Raw genomic sequence first — 16990 nt, forward strand, 5'->3', positions numbered from 1 at the left:
GTTGTAAAACCTGCTCTGTGATTTCAATTCTGCAGCAATAAAATATGTACTTGTTAACATGTTTCTGGAGAACAGGGTCACTTAGTTGACAAAATAAAATAAAGTGAAGGCCTGCAGAAAAAGAACTAACTCATGCAGCTATTCGTTGTTTTTACAGTAAGAGGCTACATTGAGCTGAAATGGAGTAGAAGTAATTCAATACGAGATTAAAGTAAATGTATAGTAATGCCTTCAAATGATAATGAAGCCCTTAATACACTGATGCCCTATTTGAAAATGACTCATGACAATACAATAGAGATCACATGATATTTATTTATAGTCACAGTGAAAACTGCCTGTAAGCTGTATGTACTGTATAAAGATTAAAAAAAAAGACAAAAATAGATACAAAAGCAATTCAATGATTGTCACACTGAATCCTGAGAGAAACCATGATATAGCATATCGTTTTTAATATATATAGATTTATGACATCTGAGTTTTAGTGATACTGTTTTCGGCGCATTTTTGTAAGCTAAAGTAATTCACTTCTGATTTAATCAAGCTATGTTCAGACAGTAGGGAACACAATGTCTATTAGCATAAATAGCATAAATAGTCACAAACTATTTTTCATAATTTACAAAAAATACACATTTATAAAGTCCACATGTATTTACAAGAGCCTTAGTGCTGTGGTTTTCATTCAACATGGAGGATATAAAAATAAGGCAAGCCCCATCTCGGATCATATTAGTATTAAATCAATGGTTACTGCATTTGGAAACTGTGTAAATGTACAGGTGAACCCTTCAGGACTCTGTCATCTCATATGATTGTTGTTTTGAGGTAAAGGCGGTCTCGCAAAGGCAACTTTGGCAGACTTGAGTTGAATATGAATATAAATAGTGTCAACACATGTAATCATTTGGCCACTCTAAAGTAATATGGACTAGATTTGGCAAAAATATCTAAGGATATTTACATCTTAAACATGATGAAGTAGCTTTGACTACAGGAATATAAACCCTTCCCATTGTATCCGCCCAAAAAATATTACAAAAGAAACCAAGTGTTCTGTGGTTGTCTTACTTCGCAAGTCGGCATTAATAGCAAAGTATGAGCTTTGATATAATAACAAAAAAAAGTGAAAAGATAAGTGCTTGTTTTTCCTTTTGACTTTCCGGCTCGTGTTTCCACAGTTTGAGTGCTTGTCAAGTTCAATCAAGTTTAGCTAAAATACTCTAATCTCTGTGAAGTGATCAGTGAAGGGAGGGTTGTGTTCATGGTGCAGAGAAGCAGCTTTACCCAGCATGCCCTCTGACCTCTCGGCTGTGTTTTTGTGTGTTTCAGAGGGATTCACCGTGCAGCAACGCCCTGGAACAGTGTGGGGAAGTTGTGGTGAATCAGCCCCTATAGCTCAGTCCCTTCTCGGGGGTAGATCAGGCTGTTGACGCTGAAGCTGTTGTAGAAGTGGCTGTTGAACTGTCCGCCCTGCCCGCCGCCAAACGTGTTGTAGTACACTCCACGGTTGAAATGCAGGCCCTCGCCATGCTCTGATGCCCCCGTATCCTGCCCTCCGTGGTTAAGGTGGTACGGGCTCAGGGCCGTAATGTTCCTGTTTGCCAGCTCGTTCACCAAACCAAGGGACCCCTGCCGGCTGGGGCCCCCCGAGCTGAGCGTCGACATGCTGCTGTAAAAGTTGTTAAAACACGGAGCGGCTGAGGACAGTCCGGGCGGCGAAGAGGACGATGAGCTCTTGTGGCTCTCGTTCATTGGCTCCATCTCCGGAGAGGGTGGCCCCAGGAGCTGAGGACTGTCTGAAGGCTTCATTGAGGGCCCCACCGCCGGCCTGCCGTCCTCCACTTTTGTGGCCCCCGCTGCCGCCGCTGCTCCTCCTGCACTGCTCGGATCTGAGCGTCTTTTCCGTTTCCTGCGAAAGTTTCCATTGTCAAACATCTTTTCACAGTTTGGGTCCAACGTCCAGTAATTTCCTTTTCCTGTAATTGAAGATGAAACACAATACATATTAGAACTTGATAATATCAGTATTCGATGGTGGAAGTTGTGGGGCCTTATACGTCTAATTGATATGCCATATATAAAATACAACAATATTTTTACTCTGGTTTTAACCTTTATAAGCTTTTTTCTGTCAAGATATAAATTAACAAACTGGTTCGAGAATTTTAGCAATCTGTCAGAACAAACTTCTATTCTTTATTTCAAAATTGATTTGAATTGTTATCAAATGTTTCTTTGAAGGCAGATTACTCTCTGCAGTCTATTTAAGGAAACAATAATTAATACATAGCACCTTGTCATTATAGTCCACAATCATGTACAGGTTAGGATTTAAAACTAAAATTCAGACATATTTTAGGACAATACATGCACAATTCATAGAAAAACAATACTTTAAATTCTGGAAAAACTTTTAAGAAAACACAATATACGTTTACAACATTTGAATGAATCTTTAGAAATATTGTACTTATTTTGTATTAGTTTATAATTGTACACTGGCTGCAATATCTACTTCTGTAATATTTTAAAAACGTGTTACTTTTAAAATAAATTAGAAGATTACCAGACAGAATCAATTTATGTTAGGTAAGTATTTTAAATGTATTTAGGAAAATGTAATGTAATTTAGTATTGCTAAGACTTTTTGGACCACAAGCATAATTATTAAGGCTAAACGAAAAGTATGATAACGTTTTCGTCATTTACATTTAAAAGATTTAAGTAATAACTTCACTGTAATTCTTCTTCCTAAATTACCCTCTAATTAAACCACTCTGAATCTCCCAGGTGATTAAACTGTACCCAAATGCAGCATATTTCACATGATAACATTTCCCCTGGTGCGTTCACTGTACCTGGATCGTCCTCGTCCCTCGGCACTTTCTTGAAGCAGTCGTTCAGAGACAGGTTGTGCCGGATCGAGTTCTGCCAGCCGGCTTTGCTCTTCTTATAAAAGGGGAAATTTTCTGCGACATACTGATAGATCTGACTCAGGGTCAGCTTCTTCTCGTGCGCATTCTGGATGGCCATGGCTATGAGCGCAGAGTAGGAGTAAGGCGGCCGCACGAGCTTCAGCAGCTCCTCCTGGCTGGCGATGGACAGCCAGCCCAGGTCGGGCCCTCCGAATCCAGGTGAGTTTGTTATGAACTGACGCTGCGAGCCGTAGGAGGGCGGGATGAAGGACGCCGGGTTGTTGCCGTGCAGGTAAGACGCAGAGGAGTTCACACCCGGTCCGTTGAGCCACAGGTACGGGTTTGGAGACGATGTGTAATCTCCGAGGCCGTATCCGGAGGGTCTCTGTGTGCCCTGGAGGCTCTGCTGGTGGTACATACTGCTGAAGTTATCGCAGTACACCGCGGCCATGTCCGGGGCCTCCTGGGCGCCTTTGGGTGGGAGAGAGCCGACGGTAGGGGAGGTGTGGTGGTGCTGGTGCTGGTGGTGGGACTGGGGGTCGATGGAGTTCATCACTCCCCGCGGGAAATCCCAAAGGAAACTGAAGCGGTTCAGGTGGTGCTCGCAGCAGCAACAAGTGTCAGGGAGGATGGAGGACTTGGGGGAGTTTTAATAGTATAAACCCTTGACAGCAGCCACATCCAGGCTCTAGATAATTCCCAGCAGCCAATAGACACACACTGAGTAACAGGGGGTGTGGTCATGTTCTACCTCAGCCACCAGACAGTGGGTCAGTGGTTCCCAAATGTTTCCCCTGTCAAAAAGTCCCGGAGAGTCACAACACACTGCTGCTGCTCTCATGTTCTCTGAGGGACTAATGCTGGGATCTTTAAACTTTAGTAAACAAAGACTGACTCAGACTGCAATAATAACTGTTATGATATCAGCTTTTTGTTTGTCTCACATGTGAAACTAAACAAATTCATCTTCAATGCTTACATTCTATCCAAAGTAAAGATGAAGATAATAAAAAGCTTTATACATTTAGGTAATAAAATATTGTGATTTCATATTCAACAGATAGTGTATGTATAGTCATATGGTTACTGTATCAGAAATGTAAAACACAATACTTCTCACAGACTGACACATTTTTTGATTATTATTCAGTTAAATGCCTCATGGAAATTGTAATGAGGAATATACAAATTGTCTAGATTTAAAAATACTGAAAAGCAAATTTATCCTTTAGCTGGTGGTTCAAAAAAAGGAATCAACCAAACTACAGAATACATTCTATCATTATTGTATTAACATTGTGTCAATTATGTATTCAGCGTACATGAAAAAGGCAAAATAGTCGCCTTGTTTTTTTCATATTCTTTTTAAAGGGAAGTGGTGAGTAGGTTAGTTCCACTGTATACATAACAAATAAAGAACCCAATAACCCTGAAGCACAAATGTGTTTATCATCCAAATAAATGATAGCTGTTTAAATAATACATCCCTATAGAATGATTGGTTTTAGTATAAACAAACACAACTCTACTCAACAGAGTTCATAATTGTACATTTGATTAGAGGAGAAAGTTGAAAGTTGTTCTTAATCCAGCTCTGACATGGCAGTATTATACAGTGAAGAACCAAAGAAAGAAGAAAAAAAACACTGCCGGATCACGGGACTCAACTAAACCAAACTGATGCCACTTTTGTCAATGTTTTGGTCTTCATTCATTAATGTTAAACTAAACAATTCAGATGTTAGAGAAACATCATATGTATAAATATACCTTTTTATAGTCAGTGAGGTCAGAGTTAAATGTTCATACACTCATACCTTGTCTTCTGATGGATCAGCCAAACTCATTGAACATTTTCTTAACAACCATAAGTCAAAGATGTATGTGAATTATAAACATTTAACAGCTTTACATCTATGGGTCTTTAAGTGACACAGAAGAGTGAGGGTGGAAAAGGGGTTAAGGTCACAAACTGCAGGACTGATGAGGAGAGTGGCAACAGGTGTGAAGTTGGGAGAGGATGTCAGTGAGGACATCTAGTGGAAGGTTGGAGGATGGCAGGTCTGGGGAAAGGGGAGGGTGGATGGGCTTGGGCAAGAGAGCAGGGAGACAGACAGCCTGGCTTTAACTAGAAAGTCCTCATGACGATGGGCCCCCCAGAGAACCTGTTTTGCACAGGAAATATACGTCTAATGATATGAGGCCCTGAACAAACAGTTAAAGGTCCCATGTCATGGCCATTTCTACTGATCATAATTCCATTGTTGAGGTCTACTAAAATAGATTTACATTGTGCAATTTTCCAAACTCACATTGGTTTCTCATACAGCATCTCTGTATAGTATGTGTATTCACTCTCTGTCCTAAACGGCTTGTTGGAGCTCCTGCCCCCCCCCGTGAGCACAGTGTGCTCTGATTGGTCAGCTCGCCCACTCTGTTCTGATGAGTCCACCACCGTTACAGCGGAACATCAGTGATTATGTGTTACAATGGCGTTAGCAACCAGAAAATGACATCAGTAATGACAAACAGATGAGAATGCTGCGTGGGGTCTGGGTGCCGTGTTGGCGGGACGTTGCGCGGCTTGCTGCTGCGAGGAGCGGACAGTGTGAGCTGGGTTACTGGTGTCATTTCCTGCTTGCTGCGAGACAGCGAGACATCGCGAATGGACGCGGGTGATGAGGGGGCTGCAGCACCCCCATCTGCGAGGCTCCACTAGCAACCGCACCGCATAACACACAAGGGGACGGGTAATAACCAGAAAAGCATGACATGGGACCTTTAATTAAATGGTAAACAAATCTAAATTCAACACACTCACACACAGAAGTCCTCTATAGGGCAGAGATGGGGCATCTTTTATAGAGCCTGAGAAGCCGTGGGTCCAGGTGTTGCACTGAGGAGACAGCCCCACCCACCAGTCCACCTGCAAGGGCACCTGAACAAACCAGTGACAAATCAACTGAACCCTATTATTAATATAAAGACGATATCTGAGTCAAACCAATTTGTCACCTGGTGCTTGATCACCTTTTTATTAGATAAATAATCAGTGTACATGTTGATTGACTGGCTTGGGATCATCATAATTTCCTCTAAACATTGTTCCTCCTTTAAAATGATTAATTAAACAAATGTACACTACATCAAGCAATTTAATCGCTACGACATTGGTTTCAAAATGCCAAACGTTTCCAAGTGCCTCATACATAAATTATAAGATTTATAGACTTCTTTATTTCATAAAACACATCTTTAACTTATTAAAAGGTTGCTTATCATAATCACGTTTTTAATTAGTTTGGTCCTATTTATGCAGAGATAAAGGTCCACCTTGAATTAGACTTTAAACTAATTTGGACTTACCTTATCAAATGAAGTTTATACTAATTATAATTTAGAATTACCAGACTTCCAAATTTAATTAGCGTTTTACCTTCCGCTGAGATTAAATGACTTGGAATCAGTCATAAGGACGCCCTTTGTAACTGCATACCATGTACATCTTATTTATATCTCCCTTGCTCAAGTATTGTGTGGTAAAGATGACTTGTGGAGGCACACTGCCCCCTTGAGCTTCTTTTAGTAGTATCGGCAATCCTTTAAATATTCAGGGTTGTTTTGTAGGATACAACATTCACCACAAGATGGAGGCAGCTCACTGCTCAGTGTGGAGTCTGATCTGACAGTGTAGAATCTGTAGATCAGGGGTGTCAAACTCAAATACACAGTGGGCCAAAATTAAAAAATCGGTACTAGTCGAGGGCCGGATTGGTTCAATGTTTATTGCAGAACTTATTGAAATGAACTTATTGCATATATTAAACCTGGAACTAACAAAGCTTAAATTATTGCCTATAAAAACAACATTAAACATTAAATAATCAGTTGCATTCATTTCTTATGGCTCTATCTGCAGAGTCATTTCTTAGTATTACATTTTTCCACAGGCCAACAACAGCTGCAAAAAAACAATTTCCCTCAAAGAAAAAAACAAACATGCCCTGTTGTCTCAAGGAAGAAAGTGCAGAAGGAAACATCCATTGAAACTCAGTTTGCTGCTCTGTGATGCACACAGGGGCGCCGCCAGGGATTTTGGGCCCCATGGAAAGATATCACATTGGTTACTTACATTTATTTTTCTTAACGTTCTAAAAATGTTTGGGCCCCTGTCAGTCACGGGCCCTTAGAATCGTCCTAACTTTTCACCCCCTTACGGCACCCCTGGATACACACTAAGGCCTCCTTCACACGGGAACGTTTGCGTTTATGCACAGTATGCGTATTCAAAAAAGTCTTCCGTTCACATGCATTCGTTTCATTTAACGTGTCTGTTCAAACGAGACCGCTGGAAACGCTGTAGTACATATGCCGGGACTGTAAGTGGCGCTGTAACTTCCGCCAAAATACACCAAAAGCAGCGAAGAAGAGCAGCCCAGAGCAGCCCCGCAGCAATGTTGCCATGGCTACCCTTCTGTTTATGCCCCGCGGTGTATTTAGCAACATGTAGTTCATGTAATTCTCCATGTCCACTTGTTGCTGATGGTTGTGGTAGAGGAGCTGTAGATGTTGCACTAACATCTGTAGCATGGTCAGTAGCAGTAGCACTAGCAGTAGCTACTGACAGGAGGAAGTGTGTGTGGCGATTGCTGGTATTCAGCGGGATATAGTAATTTCCTCAGCATATGGATAAATGCAACGGGGAAGTTAACTGAAAGAAACCGAATCTGTGGATATTGCATCGACCGACCAAGAAGCACGTCTCTGTGGAGAGGACGCGCTCAGAAAGAGAGATATTCTCTACAAACAACGGGTGAGATCGCTCCTCTGGGACACGCCGGTCCTCGTGTTTCCTTTTTTTGTGTGGATTATAAACATTTCTCTTTTTGCCGCCGACGGGCGCAGGAGAAACGAACAATAATGGCCTGGATTAGGCAGTAAAGACAAGTTTGGTGTATCGCAGAGCGGACTGTTTAATTTTGTTTGTGTTGTTTGGCTGGAAAATTGTCAATATAATGGATCAATGCATGAAATCTGACTCTGTTTATTTTGTTTAAGGAGTATATTGGGCGTTAACAATTCTGGTTTGCCTTTTATAATATTATTTCATTCAAGAACCCCTTGTGCGTTTAATTAACACAGCTATTTTTGATAGTTGCTACAGCAGTGAGCAGGAGAGGTGGGGAGAGGTGGGGCTATCGTTATTTTTTCATGAAATATTCGTATAGAGGTGATTACACGGACTCGGTTGACCCCCCAGAGCATTTCGTTTGCAAATCTATCCACCTTGGGACCCGTTATCGTTTGTGGGGTCAGTTTCTATCGGCCTCGTGTAAATAATAGGGCTATACGCACGCGAAACTATGCAGATACAAGCAGTTTTCTCCTCGTGTAAACGGCGCCTAAGTCAGATACTTAGCATCTCATCTTGGGTGCAAGTTCATCAATGTTTGGGGTCAGGCTCTGAGCTGAGGAAATCCTCAGGATTGAGTGAAGGTGTGCGTGCAATATACCGGTGGGCCAGATCTAATAGTAATTTAAAATTATCCTGCGGGCCGAAATTAAATCCACCAGGGGCCTGATTTGGTCCCCGGGCCTTGAGTTTGACACATGTGCTGTAGATCATGGAGCATCCACAAGAGAGAGCTACACACTGCTCACAAACGTCTTTAGATGAAGAAGCCAAAGAGCCATCGAACCTTTTTCCTCAGAAATCTAATATGAAAGTTTGGTTTTACTCTGATAGCTCCTGGGGATTTAGAAAATCTTTGAAGACGTTTTCTGATAACATTAACCCAGATCTCCCAAAGTAATCCCGCAAATATCTTTCCTTAAAGTGTTAAAACAAAAATGCGTCTTTGGCCTGAGCCTGTGCACATTGAGCAAAAACCCATTGGTGTTGTATTTCTTCTTGGAGAGGAACCGTCTAATAAAGCCCATCCAGACCCTCTCTGAGCCCTCCTGATTACTTTGGTTGGTATTGTCACATTATCTGCCGACACTTTCCTGTTTTCCAGCATCTGATAGACTGAGGGTTTTCTCTAATGCAGCTTTTCCACTAAGATCCAGGCCGCAGAGTAATTGTCCGCGCAGCACCAGGAGTCGCTCTGTCTGACTGTAATTCTATAATATTGGGGTTGGCTATGACAATAATCCCTGGGGCTCATCGTGCGTCGCCAAAACTCAAATACATGTATGAGAATCTGAGATTGCGGAAAGGGAAGACTGTTTGTCTCTGATTCTCCTGTCAGCAGACTATTTTGAAGAGGAAAAGTTTTGTGAAGATAAAGCAGCTTGAGTTTGGGAATTGTGACTTTTGATGTATGAAAGAAGCTAAATAACCACATTTGTGAAAATCAGAAAGCAATCACATTAGGCTTCAAAGAAATTGAACAAAAATGTATAAAATATTAATCACCCAATTACAGCTGTTCTTAATTGTTGTGATTGACAGACATTTTCTGTTCTCCAGCACCTGTATACAAGGTTATTAAGATCTAGTTGGTGTGTTTGTGGATGTGTTACATGAGATAAAAGATCAAAAGACAACTTATAGTCTTAAAACCCCTAATAGGAGTTGCCATAAGAATATAACAGGATGTGAACAGAGAGGCAGTCTGTGAGATCTGCTGTCCCAGCTGGTACATCTTTAAAAAACAGTCAACATCGTGCATGTTCAAAGCATTTAAAGGGGACCTATCATGCAAAATGCACTTTTGTACGTCTTTTATACATGAATATGTGTCCCCGGTGTTCCAGGGAACTCACCAAGTGTCAGAAAACACAACCCTCTCTATTTTCCTCCATACCCAAATCTCTAAAAAAGGGGCTGCAACGGATCTGATAAAAACTGATCCAGATTTGAACACTGTCCTGACGTCAGGACAGTGGCGCTACGGCTATTGGGCCAACTCCACCAATCAGGAGGAGACAACCACGGCATTGCCGTTCGAAATCGCTGGAGACGCTGTAGTACATATGCCAGGCCTCTAGATGGTGCTGTTGCTCACAGAATCAACCCTTGCAAAAACAGAGCTAACATTTTTCCAATTGAGCGAAATGAGGCATGGCTAAAATGCATGATCTGTTTGGTATTTTGAAAAAAAAAAGTATAAATATGCCTTATATAGGTATGGTCCTACACTATATTATTCAAATATAGCATGATAGGTCCACTTTAACTGGTAAATCTATGAAGAAATGCATAACAATGAGTGTAACTTCTACATTATTTAGGCATGTTGATACCATACATTGTGTCTGAATAATAGAGAAAACATGCAAGCAGGATGCTTACTCGTCAAGGATTTGGAGATCCGGTCCAAACAATCCATTTAAGATGTGTTTGGTTGTTTTGAAAAAGGCAATTAGGAGGTTGCACACATGAAGAAGAGAACACACAACCAATTAAATGGGTGGTATTCTTACTTTTTTATTTTTTAAATGTGAAGATGTAATCGCAGAGAATGGGTTAAAAACTGAAAAAAGTCAAAATATCACAAACAACATACATTTGTAATTGTTTTGTTTTGTATAGTTGTTAGGACATAAACATGTCAGACATGCAGTCAAAGAACTCATAAATCACTAGAAAACAAAAAAAGGAATTTCACAAACACATTCAGCGAGACAGAAAACATGTGGGATGTCCAGACAGGAAGGATGCAAAAACACCTCAAAGTAGTTTAGTCTGTTGAAACCTCTGAAAATCACGTAGTGGTAAATAAGAAGCAGAGCGTTGGCGCAGTAAATGTTTACACTATATGATTATGTACGGACCCAAGGCCTAAAATATAAAAAAGTGAGACAACATGCCCTCAGGTCTCATCCAGACCACTACTTTTTGTCTGCTGTGTTTTTGTTTTTTACCACCCATGATGTTTTTCATATGTATTTTTAAATGCTTATAGCAATGGGGAATTTCCAGGCAAAGCCATAGGAAGACTGGGCTTATCATAGTTTATGGAGTTTACCGTCTCCGCCTTTTCTTTCCATATTCGATGAAGTCGCTCTATTCCCCTACACATTTTCAATCAACACTCTTTTCTTTTTACCATTTAGAAGGTCCTACCCTGGAAATGTTTTAGTTTTAGTGTTAACCATACACTTTCCAGCAAAGAAAGTAAAGACACTCAGGTCATTCCAACTTTTAGTCAAAGTTACTCAAACATGTGACACATAAACCAACATAACATACATACAAGATATGTATAATACACATTTCCTTTTCAGATAATGAATGCAACTTAATGACACAAAAATAAATCTTACCTTCATCATGGGTTAATAGGTTTTTGTAGAAACATTTTCAGCACTTGGTTGTAGTTTGTTTTAATGTTGAGAATGTCCACATTATTACCATTGATGGAAGACTTACTATTATATAAAGATAGGATTTATTGCAGGGTTTATGTAAATGTAAGGATTAGTATGGGCTGGGTACTTTATACAATACAATACAATACAGCTTTCTTTATAGAGCACTTTAAACCTCCAGACCAAAGTGCTGTACAGTCAAATAAACAAAACAAAACATACAGAAAACATAACACAGCACAGCTCACACACCATAAAACAAGTACAAGTAAAAACAATAGACAATTTAAAAGTATCTCTAATAAACGGCAAATATGTAAATATATAAAACATGTGGTGGAACTTAACATACTGTACATGTTCATAATCCATAGATATAGGTAATTTAGGTTTGGAAATGTGTTAAAAAAAACATGGACATAATATTAAGATTAAAAAGATGTTATAGGCACAGAAATGTGATGTGTGTCTCATAATATGATTAAAGTTCAAATCTACAATTCTTTTCAAAGTTGGAAAAATCTAAAAACACACATTACATTACATTACATTACATTACATGTTAGATGCTTTTATCCAAAGCGACTTACATACTGAATACTGTGGGCAATCCCCACAGGAGCAATTTGGGGTGAAGTGTCTTTCCCAGGGACACAACGACATGCTGACTGCAGTGGGGTTTGAACCCTGATCCGAACACCAACGCACTACTCCACTGCGCCACACATCAGGAACACTCCTGTGAATTTAAATGCTGTATTATGCAAATATTGAATGATGAACGTGTTGGTAGAGAAATGTTCTTCTCTGAATGGTTTGACTGTATATAATCAATAAAATCCAAATGTACATAAACAGGTAAACTTGTTAGGCTTTGCTGCTTTACAACTCCTGGTTAGGGGGGAGGCTAAGCTGCACATTTGTGGATCCAAGGACCTATTTATTCCTGTTTCTGAGACAGGCGGGCCCATTCAGCTGACGCACAATCTCCACCATTTACCTCCAGTCTATTTCTGTGACATATTTACGCCCACGTGTCAGGCTCCGTGAATCTACCTGTGTTTGACCGAGCCGGATAATTTACACAGGAAGCTTTTGGGAACAAACATTTGCACTTATTATTTGTCGCATACCTCTTAGGAGCAACCTCAGGCATACATGTGAGCGCAGCAGAAGACAGATAAGAACATGTATGCACACAGAAGGCATTCATAGCAGGCAGTAATAACATAGTGCTGCTTTTGAGAGGCCAGCCACAGTTCTGCGGACAGAGAGGGTACATACACGAGATGTTATTGCGCTATATGTTTATAACGCTGCCATGGAAAAATAAGAGGCTCGGCCACAGGCATTTCCTCAGCTTCTCTCCCCCCGGTTGCATCTCCAAGCCTGTGTGGGAAGGAGGCAGTGAGCGTTTAGATGAGGGCTGAGCACATGTCACACTTCATCATTTTTCACAAATAGGCTTCCTGATTTCTCTTTCTGTATAAAATCCATCACAAACCTCTCTCACCACTCGGCTTTTGTTTCTCCAAAACTAGCTATTTCTTATTGTCTCGCTCCATGTGCGTCTATTTGTATGCATTGTATTGTTTGACCCTTATGCTGCTCACTACTGGTTGCTTATATAGCTGGCCACCCAGGAGTTTAAGTGTATTTCACTGCTGTTGTATCTCAAATGAGTATCTGATGTCTTAGGCATGAATAACATTGATTTTCAGAAACAGGATTGACTCCATATCAGTGTGCTTCAGACAGAGTTCTTGTCATATTGTTGAATATAATCAACTTTCCAATTTCAAAATTGCATTGAGCTGTTTCGTTTTGTAAGAAGGCAGATTTAAGCTACTGTTGCTACATGAAAAGCCTTTGCAGAACTAAAGGCCTACACCCAACACTACCCTCATCAAAGTTGCATGCCCTGGTGAGGGAGGCATCATGAACACTGTTTACAAATAATAAGTGCCTACAGATTATTTCAGTCAATCTTTTTTACGCTATCCTCAGGCTTTTCCCAGATAACCGCATGGCTTATTTATGAGTTTCACATGTGAACAGCCATCTTAGTGTTTGTGCATCATCCGTATTCACATTATCAATAGCTATTTTGACCTACTAAAAAATGCATTGCACTGTTTACGATAGAAAGTACAGCAGATATCACAGTACAGATCTATAGAAAACAGACAGACGTAATTATTTCGTACCATATTCAGTTTCTATCCTTGAGTTTTGGTTGAGTCCAAATATCATCAACCAAATGTATTTCTCCAATCACATCTTTCTTCAGTATCCAGACATATCACACTTGTTGTCTAGGAGCTCTATTGGTTATTTCTGTATGCTGTTATGTTGGTGTTACAGGAAGAAGTGTATTTGCTAAGTGTTGAATCAGCTTTCACAGAACATATTTACAATTCTAGGGAAAACACTGGATGACTAGGTTCTTTTAGCTCAGCTTTCATGTCTTTTTGTATTATTTCACTATTAAACATGAGCTTCAAGGACACAGAAAGCGAAGGAAATGAAACCTATTCTAGTCTTGTACTTAGTCACTGTAAATGATAGGGTCAGCCTATAATGTGAATGTAAATAAAAGCCGAATTCATGTCACATTTCATTATTTTCAGATATAGGCAACCTCTGCTCGTCTCTGCTCTTCTAAAACCAGCTCTCTGTTTCTGATCCAAAGGATAATTAGGCCTTGGAGCAAGACGGTGAATGTTTGTTCTCACTCCGCTCGCCTTTAAAGAGAATGCTCTTTATGGATGCTGCAGTACGGCCGTATATATCCCTTGAAAAAGGCAGATCTGTAGCTGCTCGTGCCTCTGATGTGCTATCCAACTTTAAAATACAGCTTTGCGAGCTCAGTCTTCTTCAAAGCTTTCTTTTTTCTTTTTTTTTACTTTGGCTTTTTTTGCCCCGTACTGCCAGCGCCAACTCGGCTCTGCCTGCTGCCTTGACATGATGAGTGAAGAAGTCGGGGTGAAAAGCCTGAAAGAAACTGTAGCTAATTCATAAAACATCTCACAAACTAAAAAAACGTAGTTATAGAATCATGAAATATACCAAGAAGCCACCATAAAATGGGCCATTGAGCCATTGATGTGGGTGTGTGTGTTGATCACTGTTCTATTTAGGATTCTCTGCAAGTAATCAGTGTAGAAAAAAACCACTCCTTTCATTCTCTTTGACTTTGAGGCCTAATGGCTTTTTTAGTAACGACTTTCTGTCTTTAACGGCACAAACATCATTAACCCAGGCCATTGTTATTCTAATCCCTCTCCGTCAGTGGCCTCGGAGGCTGAGGCGTCGTCTCGGAGAAACAGTTTCCTCATTGTGCGACGGAGGGAGGGGGATGGAGGTGGTGAGGTGGCTGCTTCAACTGCTGCCACCTGAGCGGGCATCGGCCTCCAGAGAACCTTACATTTAGGGTGGTCCAACCGGACAATCTCCAAACCACGTCCTCCTGGCTCTCCTCTTTATGTGCTCCTAATTCCACCTCCCACCATCCCCTTTCCCCAGCCCTCTCTCACAAAAAGCCTCTCACACGATGAACAAAGTTTCACTGGTCCTCATTTGTTGACTTATCTGGCATGGTGGCAGTTTCTCCTTTAGAAAAAGAAGTATTTAAACAGTGTTTGGAGGGCTTGTATTGCAGCAGGGAGGACTGTTGTGTTGTGTCCCTCCAGACACACAGGAAGAGCCTCTGCCATCTCCTCCACGACTTAAGCAGGTGCAAAGACAAGGCTCAATGACATCTTTGTACCAAATGGAAGAAGTTTGGGGGTTTAGCAGCCCTCCTGGCGGGGGCCTGCACCACCTCCCCCCCTCCGTCTGCCTTTTTGGGGGACTTGAACGTGAGAAGTTAACACTGACAGGCCGCAGAGGGGGAAGCCATATATTCTGAAGTGACACAGACACCAAAGGTAGTTGTTTTAGGCTTCCACGGTTGCCTGTCATGATGCTTTTATCTCAGGCTGCTCTGGTCTTTTACTGGCTGTGGTAATTCATGTTGGCCCAGTGTTGCCTCTAAGCCCGGTTTACAATAGAAACACACAATATCAAGCACTGTTTTCTTAAAATGAAAAATGTGTGAACGATTCTATAGTCCAGAGATCTTCATTTAAATGCATAACTGAAATAATGTTACTGGTAATCAGGAATGTGTCAACCCTTGAGGAAAAGCAATTATATCAAACATTTTACATACATAATTTGTTCATAGAGAGAGCACATTAGTTGCCTAACCTTCCTGTTGTCCTCGGGTCAAATTTCACAGTTTTTTTTATATTTATTATGTTATTTATATGTTATTTAATCTAATTGCTATATAACATCACTGCTTTCATTACGTTATTCCTGATGAATTGTGTTTTAAAGCATCTGGTCACATTATGTGCTGCCATTACACATGTGAAATGGTTTTAAAACAGAATCCTTACTAAACCAGTCAGTGATAATCGATCAGCAAAGTCATTGAAAATGTTGGCCTTTTTTTTTTAACTAAACCAAGTTTTAAGTTTGTGTAAATAAGGTCTATTGACCACAAGTTGGAAAAAGATCAAATGAAAGTAAAGTAAAACTGATTAACCATTTACTTTTATTCAAGTTCTGGCTTTTACTTCACCCCCTTTACCTAAGAATCACAGCTGCTAGTGGAACATGTGCTGCTTGGTGGTTATATGCTGGAATTGGCAAGAAAGTGATTTCCAGTGTTGGCTGGCAGCTATTTAGGACACTATCCCAGATTTATTTCCAATGCGAAGTGTTCCAAGTTTCTGTTTCCTCCTCTACCTACGTGTTGATATCAGATGTGACAGTTCTACCACCTGCTTGTCCATGATGTGATTCCTGCTCTCCTGCAATGGTGTGAGATTTCAACGCTGTCATAAAATGTGTTTCAATTCATATATTTCCCCAGTATACCTTACTTAAAATATGCAATAATGTCTTACTTTATCCATAATAATGGTCAAAACTATTACATTCTTACATTATAATTCACAAAAGCATTTCCTTGATGGGACTATGTGTATGTGTGCCATTCATCACAAACCCACACATACGCACTAAAATCAGCTGCAAATGTACACACACACATAAACACTTTTTTAAACTTTTTTGTACTTTTTGGAACTGCCAATGTAAACACTTTTACTAAACCCTAACATAAGTATAACTTTGATTATGAAGACTTTCCCTTTCAAGTGCCCCCACTTTCTCAAATATAGTTACTTTCCAAAAGGTCCTCACTCTCAGGGTCTACGTGTCTAATTGGTCCTCACAAAGACAGAAGAACAAGAGTGTGCACACACAGTATGTAGATGACATGGTCTTGTGTGAATCTGCTCTTCCCCACCTGCCCCGGCTGTAACACATGGTGAACAGTGGTAGATTGTGATGCAGCACAACGTAAGAACAGAGGCGACGGGGGTTCAATTCCCTTTTAAGCTCATAACTAGGCCCTAAAGATAACACATACTACGTGTTCTCCTGTCTGCCTTTGCACCATCATGACCTCTGCCCTCTCTGCCCATTATTTGCACTTAGTACCTCAATCAAAGTTCAAAGTGTATTCAACCATCATGATTGATATGATTATACAATCATTTATGCCTGTAATGTTGGTAATTATTCTTAATCTAGAAGATTTACAACAATAATGTACACATTACAGTAAGTACAGATTTGCACACAGAACAGGACATTAAAATAAAAAATGATCGAAAGTAAAAAATATTTCTCAGTTC

The 16990-nt window shown here is 40.4% G+C and overlaps 1 protein-coding gene across 1 annotated transcript; it reads right to left on the reverse strand.

Moving 5' to 3' along the window:
• Positions 1-316: 316 nt before the first annotated feature.
• Positions 317-3553, reverse strand: foxi2 (forkhead box I2). The gene is made up of 2 exons (XM_034126964.1): positions 2865-3553; positions 317-1982 (listed from the first exon to the last, which is right to left on the reverse strand). Exons 1-2 carry the CDS (start codon positions 3472-3474, stop codon positions 1396-1398), a joined length of 1197 nt encoding a protein of 398 aa, XP_033982855.1. The 5' UTR covers positions 3475-3553; the 3' UTR covers positions 317-1395.
• Between the last annotated feature and the right edge of the window lie 13437 nt (positions 3554-16990).

This window comes from Trematomus bernacchii, unplaced genomic scaffold (assembly GCF_902827165.1).
Source record: "Trematomus bernacchii unplaced genomic scaffold, fTreBer1.1, whole genome shotgun sequence".
NCBI classification, from domain to species: Eukaryota; Metazoa; Chordata; class Actinopteri; order Perciformes; family Nototheniidae; genus Trematomus; species Trematomus bernacchii.

Excerpts from the sequence above, each read along its gene's own strand:
- foxi2 (XM_034126964.1), bottom strand. The coding sequence starts at position 3,474 with ATGAACTCCATCGACCCCCAGTCCCACCACCAGCACCAGCACCACCAC. Across the intron at positions 1,983-2,864 it reads GAGGGACGAGGACGATCCAG|GAAAAGGAAATTACTGGACG; the intron begins GTACAGTGAACG and ends CTTCAATTACAG.